At 36.8% G+C, this 20448-nt stretch overlaps 2 protein-coding genes across 4 annotated transcripts; one reads left to right on the forward strand and one right to left on the reverse strand.

Annotated features, from left to right (window-relative positions):
- Positions 1-207: 207 nt before the first annotated feature.
- On the reverse strand, positions 208-2130 carry LOC112525114 (30S ribosomal protein S13, chloroplastic). Its single transcript, XM_025135075.1, has 3 exons — positions 1994-2130; positions 1692-1916; positions 208-510 (listed from the first exon to the last, which is right to left on the reverse strand). The coding sequence occupies exons 1-3, from the start codon at positions 2108-2110 to the stop codon at positions 343-345; spliced, it is 510 nt and encodes a 169-aa protein (XP_024990843.1). The 5' UTR covers positions 2111-2130; the 3' UTR covers positions 208-342.
- A 520-nt stretch (positions 2131-2650) lies between these two features.
- On the forward strand, positions 2651-20157 carry LOC112524120 (probable serine/threonine protein kinase IREH1). 3 transcript variants are annotated; one of them, XM_025133776.1, is made up of 19 exons: positions 2651-3570; positions 6021-6088; positions 6210-6392; positions 6491-7703; positions 7776-7879; positions 11124-11296; positions 11522-11768; positions 12751-12843; positions 12925-13065; positions 13151-13243; positions 15526-15730; positions 16179-16264; positions 17685-17773; positions 18290-18341; positions 18440-18496; positions 18595-18765; positions 18855-18932; positions 19597-19786; positions 19873-20157. In XM_025133776.1, exons 1-18 carry the CDS (start codon positions 2808-2810, stop codon positions 19678-19680), a joined length of 3900 nt encoding a protein of 1299 aa, XP_024989544.1. In that variant the 5' UTR covers positions 2651-2807; the 3' UTR covers positions 19681-19786; positions 19873-20157. The 3 variants fall into 3 exon arrangements, with proteins under 3 accessions (XP_024989544.1, XP_024989545.1, XP_024989543.1); XM_025133777.1 differs by having other exon boundaries at positions 6491-7376; positions 7455-7879; XM_025133775.1 differs by having other exon boundaries at positions 6491-7879.
- The last annotated feature ends 291 nt before the right edge of the window (positions 20158-20448 follow it).

Here is a 20448-nt window from a genome sequence, read left to right on the forward strand (position 1 = left end):
ACTTTCTGCAAGGCCCGTAAAACCCGTCCCGAAAAAGCCGAACCATGACAAAGAATAGAGACAAACTCATGCATCTCGTAATGTTTTTTTTCTTTTTCTCATTTTCGTGGTCTCTAGCATCATTTTGACCCAACTAGTCCACTTGGTACATGAACCATGTGTCTTGCTACATAACAAACCCAAATGTTTAGGATTGTTTTCCTGAACTTGTAGGTGAAAATTCCGAATTGAATCATTGAACTCGAAAAGAAGTGTAATTTCAACATAAAACAAGGATAATCTACATTAAACAAGAGTCTTTCACGTAAAGAGAGAAAGAAATGAACAAACCGAGAGTCAAGTCTAACGTGGGGCCTTCTTTTTGCCGGCAATTGCAATCTTCTTGCCCTTCAAAGTCCTGCAATTGTTCTTCGTGCGTTGTCCTCTACACGGCAGTCCCTGAATATGGCGTATGCCTCTGTAGCACTGGATTTCTTTCAATCTCCTAATAGCAAGCGCGTTGAATCGCCTCTGTAAAATCAAAAAAGCAAGTGAATCCCAACATAGAGATTTGTCCTCGAGCAAACCACCTTGTGGTTGCGTTTGGTACACTGAACAGGACATGATTAGAAACAAAAAATTGTCCCACGTGTGGTGCGACATTTACACCAGGACAAGACATCTTTTGACAAAAATGCATTTTCTTTGTCCCATCAAAATATGTGGAACAAAAATTGAGGTGATACAAAACTGATAAATTACTAAACTACCTATAGAGTTGGATCTTGAAAAACAACTACTCTTAACATCCAATGATGAAATTGGCAACGGCGAAACTTGACCCTTATGTATACAATGTCTTAACTATGCCCAAACCCTTGATTGGGATCTTGAAAAATTGTTCCAAAATAGGAACTTACCGAAGTATGATCCGTTTCCATGCATTTTATTTTTGCTTCCTTAACTTCAAACTTGGGGACCATGTTTAACGATACAAAGAGTATTCTAGGAAACACGACAACTATCTTGAACAAAACTAGCATTAAGAACGTCTTTCAAATAAGACCAAGCATCCAACTTTGAGCTCTAACTTGGAGCGATAAGCTAGCTTATAAACTAATAATGTCTGGTAAAAACAAGCAGATAAACAAATCATGTTTCGTAAACTGGTTGATAAACTAATTGTGTCCAGTTAAAACTAGCTGATAAACTAATAATGTTTCGTTAAAAATAAGTGGTATGCTAGATAACAACATGAAAATGACTTACAAGAATATGTTGAAAACTTAAGTGAAAAAATTACAAGGAACATGACTGGAAATGCTACTTGAAGTAGCTTTTTCTATCTTATAGTTAGGATTGCTTATTTGAAACAACTTATGCTTTTCTACAAAATCACTTATCAACTTATTTTATAAGTGAGAAGGGTTTAACTTCTTTAAAACTCCTTATTACCGGTTTGGCACCAGTATAAGTAGTTTATCCAAAAACTCAAAAGTGCTTATTACCGGTGCCACATCGAAATAAGTCAATAAGTTGTTCATCCCAAACACCCCTACACAGTCTTTTTAATAAGTTAATAACTTATGGTCGCAAAACATGGCCTAAAACCCTAAAATATCTATTCAGAAGTTGAATTCGAAGGTTGTAATAGCAGATTAGCAATCATAAATGTAAATCATATTGCTATGAAAAAAGGAATTCGAACATACAAGGTCTCCTTCAATCATGTACTTAGAAACTTCATCACGAAGCGTAATAAGTTCTTCTTCCGACAAATCTTTGGTGATTTTGTTCTCCATTTTGAGGTCATTCAAGATCTCAAGTGCCCTGGTTCGACCAATTCCATGAATATACTGTAGCGAATACTGCACTCTCTTGTTGTTTGGTATCTCCACTCCTCCTACACGAGCACATCTTATGCTCAATCCACCAACCTGCAATTTCGATTCAATTTCAGTTCAATTTCAAACCAATTAACAGAAACCCCAATTTCATCCATATCCATTGTTACCTTTGGAGGATTAAAAGTCGAGAACGATAGAGAAGTTGGAGATGATTTGAAGGAAGAGGAGGTGGTGCAGATAAGAGAGAGTGAAGGGGCGACGGGTGTTGCCAGAGCTTGAGCCATAACTGCTGTACGTCTATGGTGTGGTGAAGGGGCAAAGCTCGCCTAAATGACTCTTATCCTCATGTGTTGGTGAGAAATTTCCTTTTTTACCCCTAGATTATTGTACATTAACAAGTTTAGTCCCTCTAATTTTGTTTGTTATAATTGGTCTGCTCTAAAATATTAACTTATTCCGGTATGGTACCGATAATAAAGAATTTTTACATGTACAAGCTAATACAAACACTTATTACTAGTTTATTACGTTTTGGTACCATCATAAACTAATCTAAATTTTTTTATATTACTCCAATTTAATACCAGATAAGTTGATAAATATTAAAAAAAAGACTTATAAGATGTGTTTGAATTTGCTTAGTTAAAATGCTTATTAATTTATTTCAGTATGATATCGATAATAAACAGTTTTTAATATTTAAATAAAAAAAAATATTTATACGATGCCAAGTTAATAAGAAGTTTTGAATCTCAAACATGTTAGAAGTGTTTTAAATAAGGAATCCCACGACACCCCCTAACTCGATACCAAAAATACCAAACGTTTTTCCTTCTTATGGGTATGGTTACTGTATGATGAACACATAGCCGAGAAACCGCCATCATCACTACTACCGGCAGCAGTAGCTCAACGCCATCAGCAGCTTATCTATCGATTGCTTGATCTTCAATCGCTGAAAACCCCCAATAGTATGATATAATGGTGTTTAAAGGTAGATTCTTCTCTTCAAAGAAATCGTCCGACACTTCAAGCCCTGAGGGATCCAACAGCCCTCGATCTATTGGCTCTAATTCCAATTCTCCCATAAGATCCGAAAAGAAGAAGGCAAAGTCTGCAACCAAAGACAATCATCACCCACCGATCGTCACCAGTTCTACGTTTCGTCAAACTCAAGTCAAAGATGGTTCAAGTTCAAGTTCAACTTCAAACCTAAAGCATCTTAGTCAGAATAAGAAGGAAGTTACTATAGGCACGGAATCGAGGGTTAATGCACTGACTTCTGTAAGCACAAAACCAAGTTTGGGAGCAGTATCAGCATCATCCAAGCCCACACGGAAATATGCGGCGGAAGTTCCGCCGACTGTTTCCCCGATTTTGGCATCCTCACTTGGTTTGAATCGGATCAAGACCAGATCGGGGCCGCTGCCCCAAGAGAGCTTCCTCGGGTTTAATAGAGATAGTAATAACAATAATGCTAATAGCAAAACGTCTTCGCTTGGGGCCAGTAACCTTTCAAAAGCAAAAAGCAGCGCAGGTGGTGATGGCGGTAGCTTCAAAAAGATGGGACTTGCTGCTGACAAGAATAAGATGCCTTCTTGTTTTGAAAATGGTGATCGGGGTTCTTGGGATGACAATGCGAGCGCTTCAGACATGCCCGTTAAAAGCGTACCTTTAAGAGATCAGACCCCTCATGTTTTAGGTCGTTCTCCACTACGGACTGGAGAATCTTCATCAGAAGCTGGTACGATTCTTGACGGATTTCTTGATGTCTTTTTTCCATCATGCCTTATGTGTAGGATTTACATAATAGACGCATGAAATGGCTCTTTATTATCCAATGGGCCTTATGTGTGTGTATGTTCTCCCTCCCGCCATTTTTTTTTATTTTTGGTTTTAGATATCTTATAGGCTGATTGACAGATTTTGAATGATTAGGTGCAGAATACACAAGTGACTGTTTGATTTAGTGACTCTACATAATTTAGTGAATGGCCGTTTTGATAAATCTTTTGAATGGACGTTGATGACCATTATGAATTGATAGAAATTATGGACTTAATCCCTGAAAATAATTTATCCATTATACCATTCATACAATAAAAATATCAATTACACCATCTTAAAAATATCTAAATTGGGGCCTTAATTCTCAGATAATAAGATTTTTCCATGTCCTCTATGTTGTTATCATCAAAGTTGCAAGTCATGAGCCATCAATACAAGGTGGTTTAATTTGATTCCAACTCTTCATAAAAACAATACCATTTACAAGAAGGAGCCATTATTTCAAAAAGAACAATAGGAATTTCTTTAAAACCATATCACAAAGTCAGAACGATTAGATTCATTCAAAATGAGGCTCACAGCTATAAAGATTTCTACAGTTAGATTACAATAAAGCATCCACAGTTTATCAGGAAAAATCTCCATGCACATTAGCATTCCCAATAACTTCTTATCTCCAAGAAGGCAATATGGGTGCGACGTATCTTCTAGTAGGGTTTCACTTGTGAGTCCAACATTGATCTTGACCCAATGTATGTGTGCGCCTTTGCTCATTGGAAGAATTGCTCACCCATGATCGCTGGTGGTCATCTGAAGGTACCCTACAGTACTTATTCTGGAGGGGAAAGAATTGGACGAGTCCATTTATTTCGTGATTGTTATTCATAGTTTTGGAATAAAAGAAGTATGGGCAACATAATTTGTACAGTATTGAAAGAACAATGGAACAGGATATTCTTAGAGTAGAAAGGGTAGAGAAAGGTTACTGGTTCGGGAAGTTGGACTATAGGCCTAACCCATCTGAACATGTCAAAATATTGTGAACAAATCCTTGGCTGATCAAACTCTTGCGAGGAGATCTACATATTGTGAATAGATCATTATCAATGAGCTGTTGAGAATATTATGAGAATCTAGGGAACTGCATTGGGGCACACCACGGACAAGGGTCTAAAACAAATGATGTTTGCGACTCAAAATCGACAGAAACCAAGGATTGACTTAAATAGAATCTAGACAGAGGCAGGTGATGGAAGGTGGCCAATGTCTGCAACAAAGGTTTCACTGGCATAGATGGTTGCAGCAAACGTTTCACTGATGTTAGTGGAGTTAACAAATGACTTTGATGACTTCTATGAGGATTGTGATGGCTGCCATGAGTTGACTTGACAACTCGGTAACTTTAATTGACCAACTATCGCATCAAAAAGGTTATTTGACAGTCAAACATGGGCTTGCTCTTCAGTATTAGAACCTTATGTTACATAATTGCTGATTCCCTAATTACCTTTGTGGCCTTATCATTTTAATCATCTTCAAGAACACCAAGTAACCTCTATTGAGATGTGTGCTTGGCCTAGATTGGCTTAGTAACTCAAGCAGTCACACTCAAAAGGAAACAAGGGAACAAAGATGGAAGAACACAAGAATATTGCTCAAGTATAACTCTATTCCATGCAATGCTTGATGGGTTACGTATGGCATGGACACCCCTATTTACATGCTCAATTCCACATGAATGGTGGGAGTAAACTAACTGGATGGTTGAGTTTAAAAGATCTAGAAAGACCCTGAATATATGCATGGAGAAATGTCCGCAAAATATCTACAACCAAGTAGAGTTTCTAAGACAATTCCAGAGAACCTTATGGAAGGGAGGGGAGGATGCCTGGGACTAAAGGTGCCATGTAGAAACGTTGTGAGCACCAATCATATCCCTAATAAGCACAACTTGGCCAAATCTCTTGTTAGCTGAAACACTTGGCTCTCATATCATGTTAGTATTTAGGATTAGGGTTCCTAAATAATGTATTATTTATAAAGACAAAACTACTAGTAGATAGTACATCTGATGGCATGTGGATTGTAAATGGATGAAATTCTAGTTCAGCATTCTAGCAGGAATTTTTAGCGTATTTGCTTCATCTTTCTGATGATCTAATTGTAAAATATTATGAGAGATATTTTCTTTAAACTGTGGTAATTTTCTTTATTTTTATTATGTATAACAGTTTGTTGAAAATGTCAAATATTGATACATTTAGCTTTTGAATTGTCACTAGAAGATGACCATTCATTTTTGAAATCAACATTTAGAAGTTTTCCCTTTTCTACTAGTTTATGAACAAAATGTTCTGAGATTTTCTTAACATATAAACATTTTGGAGTTCACCATAACCATGACAGGGCGTCTGAAGTCAAGGGGATACTCTGGAGGCTTGAGGACTTCAGATATTTGTACTCCAGAGATGAAGGTAATTTTTTTTCTTCAACCGTAGCCAAACAGTTCTATTTCTTTCATCAAGATGTTGCTTCCTTTAGCAAATTATAGTTCTTTATGGCGTGTAACTGAAACATCAGTTTCTACCTTTCTAGACATCATATGATTGTGAAAACCCTAAGGAATCTGAATCACCCCGCTTTCAAGCTATACTACGTCTTACGAGTGCTCCTAGAAAGAGATATCCCGCTGACATAAAAAGTTTCTCCCATGAGTTGAACTCGAAAGGTGTACGACCTTTTCCATTTTGGAAACCTCGGCGTTCAAATAACCTAGAGGTACACATACATCTTTTTCTAGTATATTATCTTCTATTGAATACTTTCTTGCTACTATCATCTCATTTCCATTGTCACTGCCACATTATTCTGAGCAGGAGGTTTTGTCAACGATACGAGCTAAGTTTGACAAAGCAAAGGAAGAAGTAGATTCTGATCTGCATATATTTGCTGGAGATCTGCTTGGCATTCTGGAGAAGAATACAGAAAGTCAACCACAATGGCAGGAAACTTTGGAAGACCTGCTGGTATTGGCGCAGAGGTGTGCCATGACATCTCCTGGAGAGTTCTGGTTGCAGTGTGAGGGGATTGTTCAAGAATTGGATGATAGGCGTCAGGAGCTTCCCATGGGTATCTTGAAGCAGCTTCATACTCGTATGCTTTTCATACTCACCAGATGTACAAGGCTACTACAGTTCCACAAAGAAAGTGGGTTGGCTGAAGATGAACTTGTTCTTCAACTTCGACAATCACTGCATTCTGCTGGTAAACATATTCCTCCAAGCATGCCAAGAGATGGAGTTTCTAGTGCTTCAAGACCCTCAAAGGGGGCATCAACAAGGAAATCCTTCAGTCAGGAACAACATGGGTTACATCATGGCTTGGATTGGAAGAAAGACCAGGTTAAACAACCTGCAACTGTCCTGCCTCCACCTCCTCTAGAAACAACCAAGAACTTAGATTCCCCCACAGGCAGAGATCGGATGGCCTCATGGAAGAAATTCCCATCTCCTGGAGGAAAAATCCCCAAAGAAGTTGTGGTAAAAGAGCGGAATGACGATAAATTGGATGCTTCCAAGAGGATGACCAATCAAAAGGTAGCCTCTGATGTGGATTTGACTACCTTGAAGCCTCCTGAGCTATCTCCTGCTAAAGATTCACTTGCACAATCTACCACTCCTTATAAGCATCAGCACCGAGCTTCATGGGGCTGGGGGGATCAACCAAATATTGCGGATGAAAGTTCCATAATTTGCCGGATCTGTGAGGAGGAAGTTCCTACATTACATGTGGAAGATCATTCTAGAATTTGCGCAATTGCTGATCGATGTGATCAAACAGGTTTACGTGTAGATGAGCGGCTTGTCAGAGTTGCTGAAACCCTTGAGAAGCTGATGGAGTCCAATTCACAAAAAGATTTTCAGCATGTTGTTCGAAGCCCAGACGGTGCTAAGATATCAAATTCAAGTGTTACTGAAGAGTGTGATCTCCTGTCTCCGAAACTCAGTGATTGGTCTCGAAGAGGTTCAGAGGACATGCTTGACTGTTCTCCAGAAGCTGATAATTCTGTTTCCATGGAAGATCTTAAAGGTCTACCATCCATGTCATGTAGAACCCGCTTTGGTCCCAAGTCTGACCAAGGCATGACGACGTCATCTGCAGGTAGCATGACTCCTAGGTCACCATTGATGACACCAAGGACCAGCCAGATAGACTTGCTATTGGCAGGAAAGGGTGCTTACTCGGAACATGATGACATTCCACAGGTAGTCCCAAGTATTTTCCAATTTTTCATCAATTTTCTAATTACTTACAAACATGCATTTATGGCTAGACTATGTACAATGGTGCATTATCAGACATTACTTTTAGTGCGACACAAGTTTTATGTATTATGTTGGCCTACTTATATCATAAGGCTGTTTAAATGAAAATTTTCTAAATTATTTTGATGTTGAAAAATCAAAATTAGATAGTTAGAAGTGATTAAAGTTGGGGTAGCTAGATAATTTACAGTTACCCATAAAAATCAGTTTTGTATCTACTCAAAATCTGATTATTTTGTACGAGAGGTCGTAGAATGGGGTTCATTGCTGCTTGCAGTCACCTTTCTCTCCTTTTGGTCATCAACAGAGGCTTGATATCCTTAGATTTTGTTCTTTGTCGTGGCTTCAAATCATGTCGTTTTCCATGCCACTCGCAGCAAGCGTCCTTTGTAAGTATGACTATTCTTGTGACAGTGACCACACCAAACTTCTCTTCTTTGCTAATTCTAATCTGGTCCATTTGGCCCTCTTTTGACATGAGTTGTAATTGACAGTTACAGCCCCATATTGGGGCTAGGAGTTGTATGGGCTTCACGTCAGTTAGTGAATTAAATAATTCGAATTATATGCTTTACTGATGGAGTTCGAAACTGAAATATATATAGAACGATCCAGGAGTATAGATATACAAACTATATACTTTATAGGCGTATTTTAAAATTTAATACGTTCAATAGGGTTCGAGGCTGAGTGAACTATATATCTTGACTTGGGGAATAAGATCGATGACAATGGTGCAATTGGTTTTAGAATCCAACAGCAATTATGTATGGGATCCAAACCCAAAACTATTGAATGGTGGTGCAATTTTCTGATGTTATAAGAAACTGATGGTCAGTTGGTCACCATATTGTAGAGCAATGACTATAATAAGCTTTCTAACAATACTAAGAAAGTGTGGTTTCAAAGTCGAGAAATATCTCGTATCAGGTACGGACCACATTGTGACATGTGTCAAGATGTAGATATAAATACAAAGATCCCAACGATGCATTTAAATTTGTATGGAGAGTTATCTATTATGAGATACAAATTGAAAGAAAAGTAATAATCAAATATCAAACATATATTAAATCATTATAGTGTTAGAGATTACGTGGCGTGTTATCACCTAAATGTTTCTAATTGTAAACCATTGACTTAGAGGAGGCAGAGGTTTGATATCTATAATGAATAATATCGTTACAGGTTTGGGAACCTATTTTCTTCTCGTCTTATCTCTAAGAAGATTTCGTGGATTGAGTGCAATGGTCTCCGTCCAATGATTCTTCCCCTCATCTCGTCTAGTTCACGGTTGAGTCTAGCCAAGAATTCAAAAAACTCTCATTTTCAGTCTTTTCTCGAATGAATGCTGTTGCCGGAGGACTCACACTCTCTTTATAACTCAGATCCAATTCCTGCCACAGAGCCTTCATCTTTGTGTAATATTCCGGCATATTTTTCTTCTTATTTCATCTGCTATAGCCAAGTTATTTTGAATATCTGGGAAAGATATTCTCCAAATCCAAGTATTTCTCAAATAGCATCCCAAAATCTCTTTTGTGGTTGGAACAACGTATAAGTTTTTCCTATTGAGGGCTTCATTGATTTGAGTAACCATGCAGTGACCATCGAATTTTCTGATTCCACTTTCGCAGAGGCATCAGTGGAAGATGGTTTATTTATTTTATCTGTGAGATAACCCAATTCGCCTATAACCAATTATCAATGGACCCCATTTAGTAACATTACAATGAAAATTATTAACTGTGAATTGGAAGGAGTTTTCTGGCTTGTTTGATGTCATGGTATTCGTGACCTCAGCCATTGTTTTGCCAGTGATCTCCGAGAACGTGGATTGCACCATCAGTTGCCAAGGTTAGGCGTTCCTCGACTACGATACTATGAAAGCAGAAAGAATGATTTCTCTGTAATTTTTATAATGTCAAATAATACATTAGAGCCTCTATATTTATACTACAGCTTAGAAGCAAATTTCTAAAATTCCGGCTTAAAGATCAGGAAAGAGTTCTTTTAATCCTAGTTAAATCAGGAAACAAATAATCCAAATTTAAGTCTTATCTCTATCATTAAATTCAGGATTTCAACGCTTAATATTAAGTTCCTTTATGATGATGGGGTACCGAGTACCATCTTGTAATCGCCATAGACAACGATGGACATGCCTTTGCATAAAAATTATGCGAGGCACATTTTCTTTCTTCATGGATGTGTTGGGCTTCTTGATATGTGCATTTCTTTCTCTAGGGATTTTCCATGTAGCTTTTTCTTGCTCAAGTTGTTAGAGATTTATATATACTTTCAGTATAGCTTGAGTTATGCGCAGAGGTATGCCCTAGTGGGAATACAAGGAAAATGACATGCATGCACGTAGAATAAAACGAGTGGCTGGGCTGCAGAGTAATGATCATTTGAGGTATGAAATGGGCATCACATTGATTATTTAACTGTCAAGACACAAGTGGCAAGGATCTAAATCAAGCTGCTAACTCTGAAGTAGAACATTGCTGAAAGTTGGTGATTTGGTGGACCTCATAGAAGTTTGGTATTAGATGGGAGGTCTTAGGGGATGCTTTGATTAATCTTCAGTCCGTATTTCTTGGTTACATACTTAGCCTTTTCAGTCTAGTTTGTAATTAAAACCTCTGTTATCACTGATGCTAGTTGATCCCCTAGATAGCTGAGTGATTGAGCTGAAATTATGCCTCAGACTGTTACTTCTCAGGTTTAAGGGGTTAGCCTCATTTTTGTTTGTGTTTTTCCTTGATATGTGGTACAACATTATTCTACACAAGTGATATTTTTTCTATTATTTGAGTACAATTAGTACATATGTTATAATTCTTGTTATAAATATTATCATTATCCTCTCACCTGGAAAAGGCCAGGCTGTATGACTATTCCCAGGAGGTCAAGGGTTCAAACCTCACCAAATGTGAGGAATGTGCATCAGTATTTGCCATATATAAATATTATATACTTTATAAAAGGAGCTAGGCTGTATGCAGTTCTTTAGATAGTTACATTGTGTGTGTCGACGGGTTTCTCCTATGTTTTTTCCTTTTATGCACTTTACGTTGCATATATGTGCTTTGAGTCTGCAAAAACTGTAAAGGACATGCGTTTTCTTTCTTTTGCTGATGAACACCTGACCATTTCATGCTGAAATTTTTTATTTGTGTAGATGAATGAACTTGCTGATATTGCTCGATGTGCTGGAAATACACCCTTAGACGATGACCGCTCTTTGCCATATTTGTTGACTTGTCTTGATGATCTGAGGGTTGTCATTGACCGCAGGAAATTCAATGCTCTCACCGTTGAGACATTTGGAGCACGCATAGAGAAACTTATTCGGTGAGTTCCTTGCCATTGCATTGATTAAAGACCTTTGTTGAGAAGTTATCTTTACGTAAGCATACATGTACAGTAATCATCTAGCTTTTCTGAAACCCTTACATGGTTTTTGGAAGCTAGAATATGATACACCCAAATTCATTGAAAATCTATGTTCTTTGCTTACTGGAAAATTAAGCTTACATATGTTAATTGTGCATAACATGACGAGTTCTTTGTTATCAGGGAGAAGTATTTGCAGCTTTGTGAGATGGTTGATGATGAAAAAGTTGATATCACAAGTACTGTTATCGATGAAGATGCTCCGTTGGAGGATGATGTTGTACGTAGCCTAAGAACCAGCCCTATGCATTCAGGGAAGGACCGGACTTCAATAGATGACTTCGAGATTATAAAACCAATTAGTCGTGGAGCATTTGGCCGTGTTTTTTTGGCAAAAAAGAGAACAACAGGGGATCTTTTTGCTATAAAGGTGACTTCAAACAATGATTTTTCTGCCATGCGTCTTGACTTCTCTACTTGTCTATTGTACTTTTAGCTGGGAACTGCTTTGCTTTATTAATGAATTTGTCATGTCTTGCACCTGTGTTCTATCACAAGCGTTATATGCTTTGAGACATTCTGTTCCATAGCATAAGAGCACTTCCCATTACAATTTAAAATTTGATGTGCTATTATCTTCTGTTACGAGTTAGAATTACATTACAGCTGTTATTAGTTCTTAGTAGTTTTTATTTTTGCTGGTGCATTTATGTACAAACAACATTGTACATGAGGTGCAGTTGTTTGGCTTCATGTGGAACAAGTAGTGATCCATAGTTTACTGCATCTTTGAATATGTGAAAAGCACTAACCCTAGGTCAGTGGTGTGTCCTTTTAGAAATGAATAAAGATGGAGTTTGCTTGCCCTAGGTCAGTTGTGTTTCCTGGTAAGTCCACTTAGGATTGTGTGGGTCATACACAGGTCTACCTTCCAAGGTCATTGCATGCATTACGAAGTCTCCTACCAAGATCTGTTATGAGTTGTAGTGAGTTGTCTGCCAAGATCTGTACATAATTGAAGTGATATTAACACTAACCTTTTTCAAATGCAAAGTAATTAATCATATGTTTTATATTTGGGTCGATTGCCATCTTTCTTGGGTGACACCTTTTAGTGGCTTCAAAATCTTCCAGGTATTCCAACATCTTATTGTCATCTTGTGTCAAGACAGTACAGGGTAGTCTCTGTTTTCCTTTTCAAATAATTACTGTGTAACCTACATGTAGAGGGATGATGACAGAGGATCATAGTTGCTACTTTTTAGGAAATATTATCTCTTAGACTTGTATATAGTTCCCTCTTTGGCTAGAATAAAATCATGGGAGAATAAGTTTATCTCTGCTTTCTTAAAAATCTTAATTAGTTACTTGCTTCTTTGCATTTATTATATTCTTTCTGGATTCATTTGCAGGTCCTTAAGAAGGCTGACATGATCCGCAAGAATGCTGTTGAGAGTATATTGGCAGAACGTGATATCTTGATATCAGTCCGCAATCCTTTTGTGGTAATGATGTTTAGCCTGCATCATATTGCCTGTTCTTAGAAATAACTATATTCCTCTTACTTTGAGCATCCTTTGTGCCAGGTTCGTTTCTTCTATTCTTTTACTTGTCGCGAAAATCTGTACCTTGTCATGGAATACTTGAATGGCGGTGATCTATATTCATTATTGAGAAACCTAGGCTGCTTGGATGAAGATGTCGCTCGCATATACATTGCAGAAGTGGTATTTTATTTATTTATTTATTTTGGTGGAAATATGGATGTTGATACATTGGTCATTATCAAATATGAGGTTAACATTTGTGCAGGTCCTTGCCTTGGAATATCTACATTCTCTACGCGTGGTTCACCGTGATTTAAAACCAGATAATTTATTGATTGCACATGATGGTCATATTAAGGTATATAATTTTATCTAGCTGGTTTTTGGTTATAAATAGTAAACATACAAGGGAGGGAGGTATATCCATCTTTCTTGACATGATAATATTTTTTGTAGCAAGAAATATCATCTTTAGTGATATAGCACTCATTCTTCTAAGGTTCATAAGACATGGCACTTGATAATATTTTCTAATGTGGTGCCTTGGCAATTACAATGGTGCACTAGGGGAAAAAGGTGAGCACCCCATGGTGTGTGGCGTTGCCATGATGCATTTTAATGGAAATGCATGGTTACTCTAGAGTCTTTGTGAGCTCATTTTTAATTTTCTTGAAAGATTAGATCTATAAATTTAATATCATTATAGAATTATTTACTAGAGCTACAAGTTAAACAAAAAAAAAAAAAAAAATTCAAACTACAATCGCATTAGCGCGTCTCCATTCATCTATGGTCACGACATGGGTTCTCTTCTATCTTTTGTGATGTATGCCATGTACTTCCTTTTTTCTGAAATTTCTTTTCTTCTCTCCATTCTTCCTCTGCCTTATTTTTTATTTATAGAAACTACCTAAATAGTTACAATCATTTTATTTCTAAAGTAACTTTTGATTTGGTTAAGCATATCAAAAATTTACATCAACCGAAACAAAGTAGGTAAAAGTAGACGCAACTACGAATTTTCTTATTTTTACTAATAAGAATGCAACATGTTTTCTAATTCTCATGACAAAGTTTACTTAAAAGTCAATGATACAAGTAATGTTATACTAAAATATTGTTTTTAGTAACTAATGATGATCTAATTTTTATTTCACCACTCCAAAAATGAATGATGTAACATGGTCATAGTTTGTTGTGTGTATATATATATACATCTATTAGTTTTTAGATTCTTTTGTTCAGGAAAATGTTGAGGTGATCATGATTGCTATGGCTAATTGGCTAATATTTGTTTTTAAGCTAAAACATAAAAAATGAAGGTTGTGGCCAATGGCACTCATGAAATGACTTGGACCAGACAACTCTTGTGTGAGTTAGGCATTTGGAAGTTGATTGTCATCTTCTATGAAGTCATCCAGTGGCTACCATCATGGTTTTCAAAATCGTTTGTGGCGTGCGCTTCAAGGCGCCTTAAAACTGCTATTGAGGCGCCGCTTGTCACTATCTTTGAATCGTATGCCTTGAGTATACAAGGCGGTGCATGAAGCTGTGAGGCGTATGCCTCCACTTTAACAGCTGTTAATATTATTTTGTTTTCACACATCTTTATCTTTATTTGCCGAGTCTTTATATTATCTCTAAAAATGGTCCCTTCAAGTTTCCACTTGTCACAATCCCACTTCCCACCTCCACTTTCTTGATATATTAATTTTTACTTTGTTGATATATTAATTTTTTTCTTTATGACTCATGACTCATGAGCTGTGAGCATACTAATTTTTAATATATATATTATTAATAGATTATTTCTTTTATTAATTTAGTATGATATGTATACGTTGTGTCTAGTACTGCAGTCTATGAACATATATATATATATATATATATATATGTTGTGTATGTTTTATGTTATAATGTGGCAGTGAAATAAAGATTGGTATCTGTATTTTTTGTGCAAGGTATATATATTTGTGTAGTATGATATATATTTATATATCTCCGCCTTGGGGCTTACGCCTTGCCTCGTCATGGGAAAACGCCTCGAGGCTCGATTTCGCCTTTGAAAACCATGGCTACCATAGTAGAGCCTCCAACCATCTCGCACATTCAAAATCTGGGATGAATCAGCTAGCCAACATTTTGATGAATTAATATGAGAACATGTAGACTTCGTCATTGAAAGGAAGCATCAAGCATGAGAGATGTCTAATGCCATCATTGGACCTCATACTACCTGAGTTGTCTGTTCATGATATAAGGGTGATTATTGCATCTTTTTTATGTGTTGACTTCATGTTGGTGTACAATGTGAAGTGCAGCAGTAGGTACCTGCTAGTGAAAGTACAGTGTATTGCATTATATTTTATAGTTTTGCTTGGCCTTTGTAATCTACTTTTCAATTGTTTGTCCCTTCCTAATCCATGCAAATATTCTTTTTACCATCATTCTTAAAGATTTATAGGATATTTTTGATGAATCACTTGAGAAATAATGATTCAAAATTACAAAAAGGAGTGCTCCTGCCGGCTTCTGTTATCTATTTTTATTGTCACATATTTCACATTGTGCATGAATTCACTTTGGTATACTGTCATATTTTTATCACTAACCATACATAATTCTGTCATGTTTGAGCAGTTAACAGATTTTGGGCTTTCAAAGGTTGGTCTGATTAACAGTACAGACGATTTGTCTGGTCCAGCAGTGAGTGGCACGTCTCTTTTGGGAGATAATGAATCTCAGTCATCTCTAACTGGGAGTCAGCATGAAAGACGTAAAAATCGGTCTGCTGTTGGTACACCTGACTATTTGGCACCCGAAATTCTTCTGGGAACCGGACATGGTTTGTTGACAACTTGATATAATACTAATTGCTTATGATATTTCCTAAAGACTTGATAAGATACCTTGTATATAGACTTGTGAGTGGGATATACTGGGTCATTTTTGGTTCTGGTTTGGATCTTGTAAAGACTTGCACCAAATAGCTTTACTTTAAACTTGACTATTACCGAAAGGATGTTTAATCTTTGACTTTCAGTTTTTTAGCGTTGTTGGCACTGTGTCATGTCATATTCTCATCATCCTGTATTATCATTCTAATTAATGTTGACCTTTTTTTTGCTATAAAAATCCACAATGGAACGTATTTGTCAAATAATGTGGTGCTTGACAAGGTCTACTATTGTTCTTTCATTTATAGTGCTACTATAGTAATAGTCAAAGAGCTTGATTCCTGCTTGCAGATACTTACTCTTGTGATGTGTTCACTGTTATCCAATGTCTTTTAGGTACATCAGCGGATTGGTGGTCTGTTGGTGTCATACTATTTGAGCTGATTGTTGGCATTCCTCCTTTCAATGCAGAGCACCCTCAGGTTATTGCCTTGTTTTGTGTTCTGGTTCCTTCTATTTCTGTCCACCTCTGTGCTTATTAACGATATATAGTATTACCTGAACGTTGACTGAAAAATGGTTTCATCTTGTGAAATCCCTCACACCATGTTTTGGGGATGCTTGTTTATCATTTATAGGAACTCAACTGTTCGCATGCAATAATTTTTTTTCACTCTAGATGCTTCAGAAGCCATCCATGCTGGAATTGGAGTGTGTGTGTATATATATATATATGCATATCACGTCGGCCACACACCCTTGCATTGACCGTTAGTGTTAAATCATATGTGATTTTGCACCTGATTTGGCCGTTTTCATGTTCAATGATTTAGTTACTGTTCTCGTTTGAACCTCCCTCTCTCTCTCTCTTTATATATATATATGTATATATGTGGTACACCCAACGTTCTTGCATTTTTTATTTCTGTCATTTTCAGCATCCATTTTTGCATTAGGTTCAGCAATTGGATAAAACAAAATCATGCCATTATACTGAACAACTTAAAATAGGTGTAATGTACTAATGTGAAATAATAAACACAAAAAAATGACTTGTGGAAGCAATTTGACGGAGGCCATCTCCAAATTGGGTTGATACTTTGCAGGAGTTTGTCCTGCTATTGCCTGTTCACATGCACCATACAGCATTGGCCCTAATGTCATGATTGTGCAGTGGGATTAAATTCTAACAGACAGAAGAAAAAACAGCAAACGGAACAATTAAATTAATGTGTAAATGAAAATTGGAACCTGCTCCTTTCCAGTGAACATGTCCAGAGGCACCATGCCACAATACAGCTTTAGAAAAGAATGGTGCAAACTGTTTTTGATGAAGTATTTATCATCTTTGTTGATGTACTACACCATGCAATTGGAATGCCATCGTGTATTGTCGAAAACATTATATTTTAGTGTTACATCATGGGACTACTTAAAAGTTGCTACCACTCTTCTGTAGATATGAATGACATTGGAATGCCTCATAATCAAATCTTTGGCACGCTATTTGTCCTTGTTAGTTTGCTAAAACTTAACGAGTTACGTTCTCTGGAAGTCTTGACACTTATATTCACTGATCTTCCTCGGAATTGGATCTTGTTTCTCCATCCTACCTTGCTTCCTTTAGATGTCGGTTGTTAGTTAAAATGTTGATTGTACTTGATAATGATTTTACCGAAAAGGATTAGATAGAAATGAGCATGTTCACACACTTCAACACTAGGTGTGCACTTTTTTGTATTTTCTGCTTAAAAAATACTTGTTGCATCGGTGGCCAAGACTCTTATGTCCATGTGAGTGCTCTTTGTTTTCATTATATTGACCATTCATGATGTTTTGTGTGAATTGACCTCCTGTGGTTGTGATCCGAGCTTTGCTTTTTGCTCCTTTTGTATTTTTCAGATGATATTTGATAACATTCTCAACCGTAACATACCCTGGCCTGCGGTGCCTGAGGAAATGAGTCTTGATGCCCAGGATCTCATTGATCAGTAAGACAGACTTCAACTTTTTTTTTCCTTTCTGCTGGAACTATTTGCATATGTGCTTTCTAATTTGTCCCAACTGTAACTGTTGATTTTGATGATTGATTTCCACATTTAGAGTCACTCAATCATTTGTTAGTTACTTTTATTTTACATAATTTTGTGGTGTTCTGTTATCACTTCATTGATCCTAATATATGTGCTCCTATGAAGACATTATATCTGGTGAAAAAGTCCTGTATATATAAACTACCATTTTCATATTAAGCTTGGTTTTTGTGTTTGCATTTGAAATTATGGTCGTTTCAATCTTCAAATATTGCTGTTACAATGTTACATGAAAAACGTGAGATTCACTTGTATGTGTTGGAAGTATCACATGCCTTGTTTTATAATTTGCGGCCTACTGACATAAATGTCTTCCGTGGCTAGCATTGTCACTGCATGCATACTTACATGAAATGTTAAATATTATTAAAGTCTTACGGCTGTTTGAATTAACTGTGTGTAATCATTGAACAGATTATTGACAGAAGATCCTAACCAGAGACTTGGCGCTAGAGGAGCAACCGAGGTTTAGTTGGTTCTTTAGCCTGTTTGACATTAGTGATGTGCACTTCAATGAACATGAAGCTTACTACTTTGGATACGTTTGGCTTGGTTTGGTTTTAGGTGAAGCAACACCCGTATTTTAGGGATATTAACTGGGATACACTTGCCAGGCAGAAGGTGCATGAGAATTCCATTTATTATATACACACACACACACACACGACATACTTGTGTTGTGTCCTCTGAACTGATGATGCCAATGTTATTTGTGTCAGGCTGCATTTGTCCCTTCATCAGAGAGTGCTTTGGACACCAGTTATTTCACAAGTCGCTACACATGGAATAACTCAGAGCAGGTATATGCAGCAAGTGAAACAGAGGATTCTAGTGACAATGGAAGCATGAGTGGTAGCAGTAGTTGCCTAAGCAATCGCAATGATGAAGTGGTCAGTAGCTCCTTAACTTAATACATACACATATGATATAATGACTAATTGCTTCTTTGAAATTTGTATGCTTTGACTGCCTTTAACAGGCTGATGACTTTGGGGGTCTTGCTGAACTTGAATCAGGATCTTGTGTCAACTACTCTTTTAGTAATTTCTCCTTCAAGGTATTGCGTTCCTGACTTTACAAATTATTCTCAGTACCATGCAATAAATGTTCATTTTGTTTATTATCAACTGTCAATGCTTTCATAGTTCATACATTGAAACCGGTTTTACTCGAAATCAATGTACTATCTGAGAATAGCATTCAAGTTCGCTATGCGTTCACTTTATGATGGCCAAAAACAAAACTGTTGAACTTGAGCAGTCAAGCTGAAGAGTATCTCGAAATAGGGGGGAAAATCTGTTACCACCAAATTAAAAATGTTCATAGTGGTAACAGATTTTCTACCAGGGGTTTCATGTGAGAACCGCAAATATTTTGAGAACCAGGCAAGAAATTTTATAGTGTGTATTCATCAGTAAATATACGCTATACAAATTTTCATCAAAAGATATGTATTGTCAATGAATATATAATATACATTTATTGATGGTGGATACATTCACTTGTATTTTATATTCTATCGAGTGTATTCAATGAATATGCACAAAAAATGTAGTTCCCTGGTTCTCAAAATATTTGTTGTTCCCATTTGAACCGGGCTCTATTTTATATTACTAGTTACCAAGTATCACAGTGTTGCATAAAAAGAACAATATACTAGTTTTGACTATATCTTCATACGCTATTTGTTAACATGGTATGTTCTTTTATCTTTGCTTCAGAATCTATCACAACTTGCATCAATCAACTATGATTTGCTGTCCAAGGGGTTGAAGGATGATCTGCCTACAAATCCTAATCAGTAGTTACCTGGATCTCCCTTTCAATGATACAGATAGATAGATGTTTGTTTTATACAGATGGACATCATGTGGGCTTTTATCAGCTTTGTTGATTGTATATCCTGTAAATGTACGTCTGCTCGTCTTTCATCATATATATATATATATATATATATATTTCCAAAAGTGATGAGATGTTTCTTTGTTTTGTTTCAGAGATAGAAGAAGTAGCTCAAACGGAAATACCTGCAGACAGATGGATTGGCTTTTTCCGTAAAGCATGTTGTGCCTAAATATACTTGAATGATGACAAACGACGAAATTAGAAGCTGTCCTCTTTGTCATGATCATCGAGAACACATGCTATTGAAATTTTGAATTTTTAATTGAATTCTTCGTGAACTTTTCCTCATTCCCCAGATGTTTTAACATCCGAAATTTCTTGTAAATGGTATGTTTGTAATTTAATGTTGCATGAGTTCAACTTGGTTCCTTTGAACACAATCTGTTTCAGTTTTTAGTGCTTCCACATTAGAGTGATGAAATCTGTCCATGAAATTATGCTTCCGGAAAGCATTTCTTTCTGCTTTGGCTTTTTGGAAACAACTCTACTATTAGGGGTGGAGGGTCTGGTATATGATGTCACACCCCCCGACTCTAGCTCCGGGTGGGATATGGTCAGGGAGATACTTGACTGGTTACATGTTGGTCTAGCTTCAGATGGGATATACTTGACTGGTTATATGTAGGGGTGTACAGAAAATCAATTGATCCAATTGGAACCGACTGATT

Source organism: Cynara cardunculus (genome assembly GCF_001531365.2).
Source record: "Cynara cardunculus var. scolymus isolate 2C chromosome LG 13, CcrdV1, whole genome shotgun sequence".
Lineage (NCBI taxonomy): Eukaryota > Viridiplantae > Streptophyta > Magnoliopsida > Asterales > Asteraceae > Cynara > Cynara cardunculus.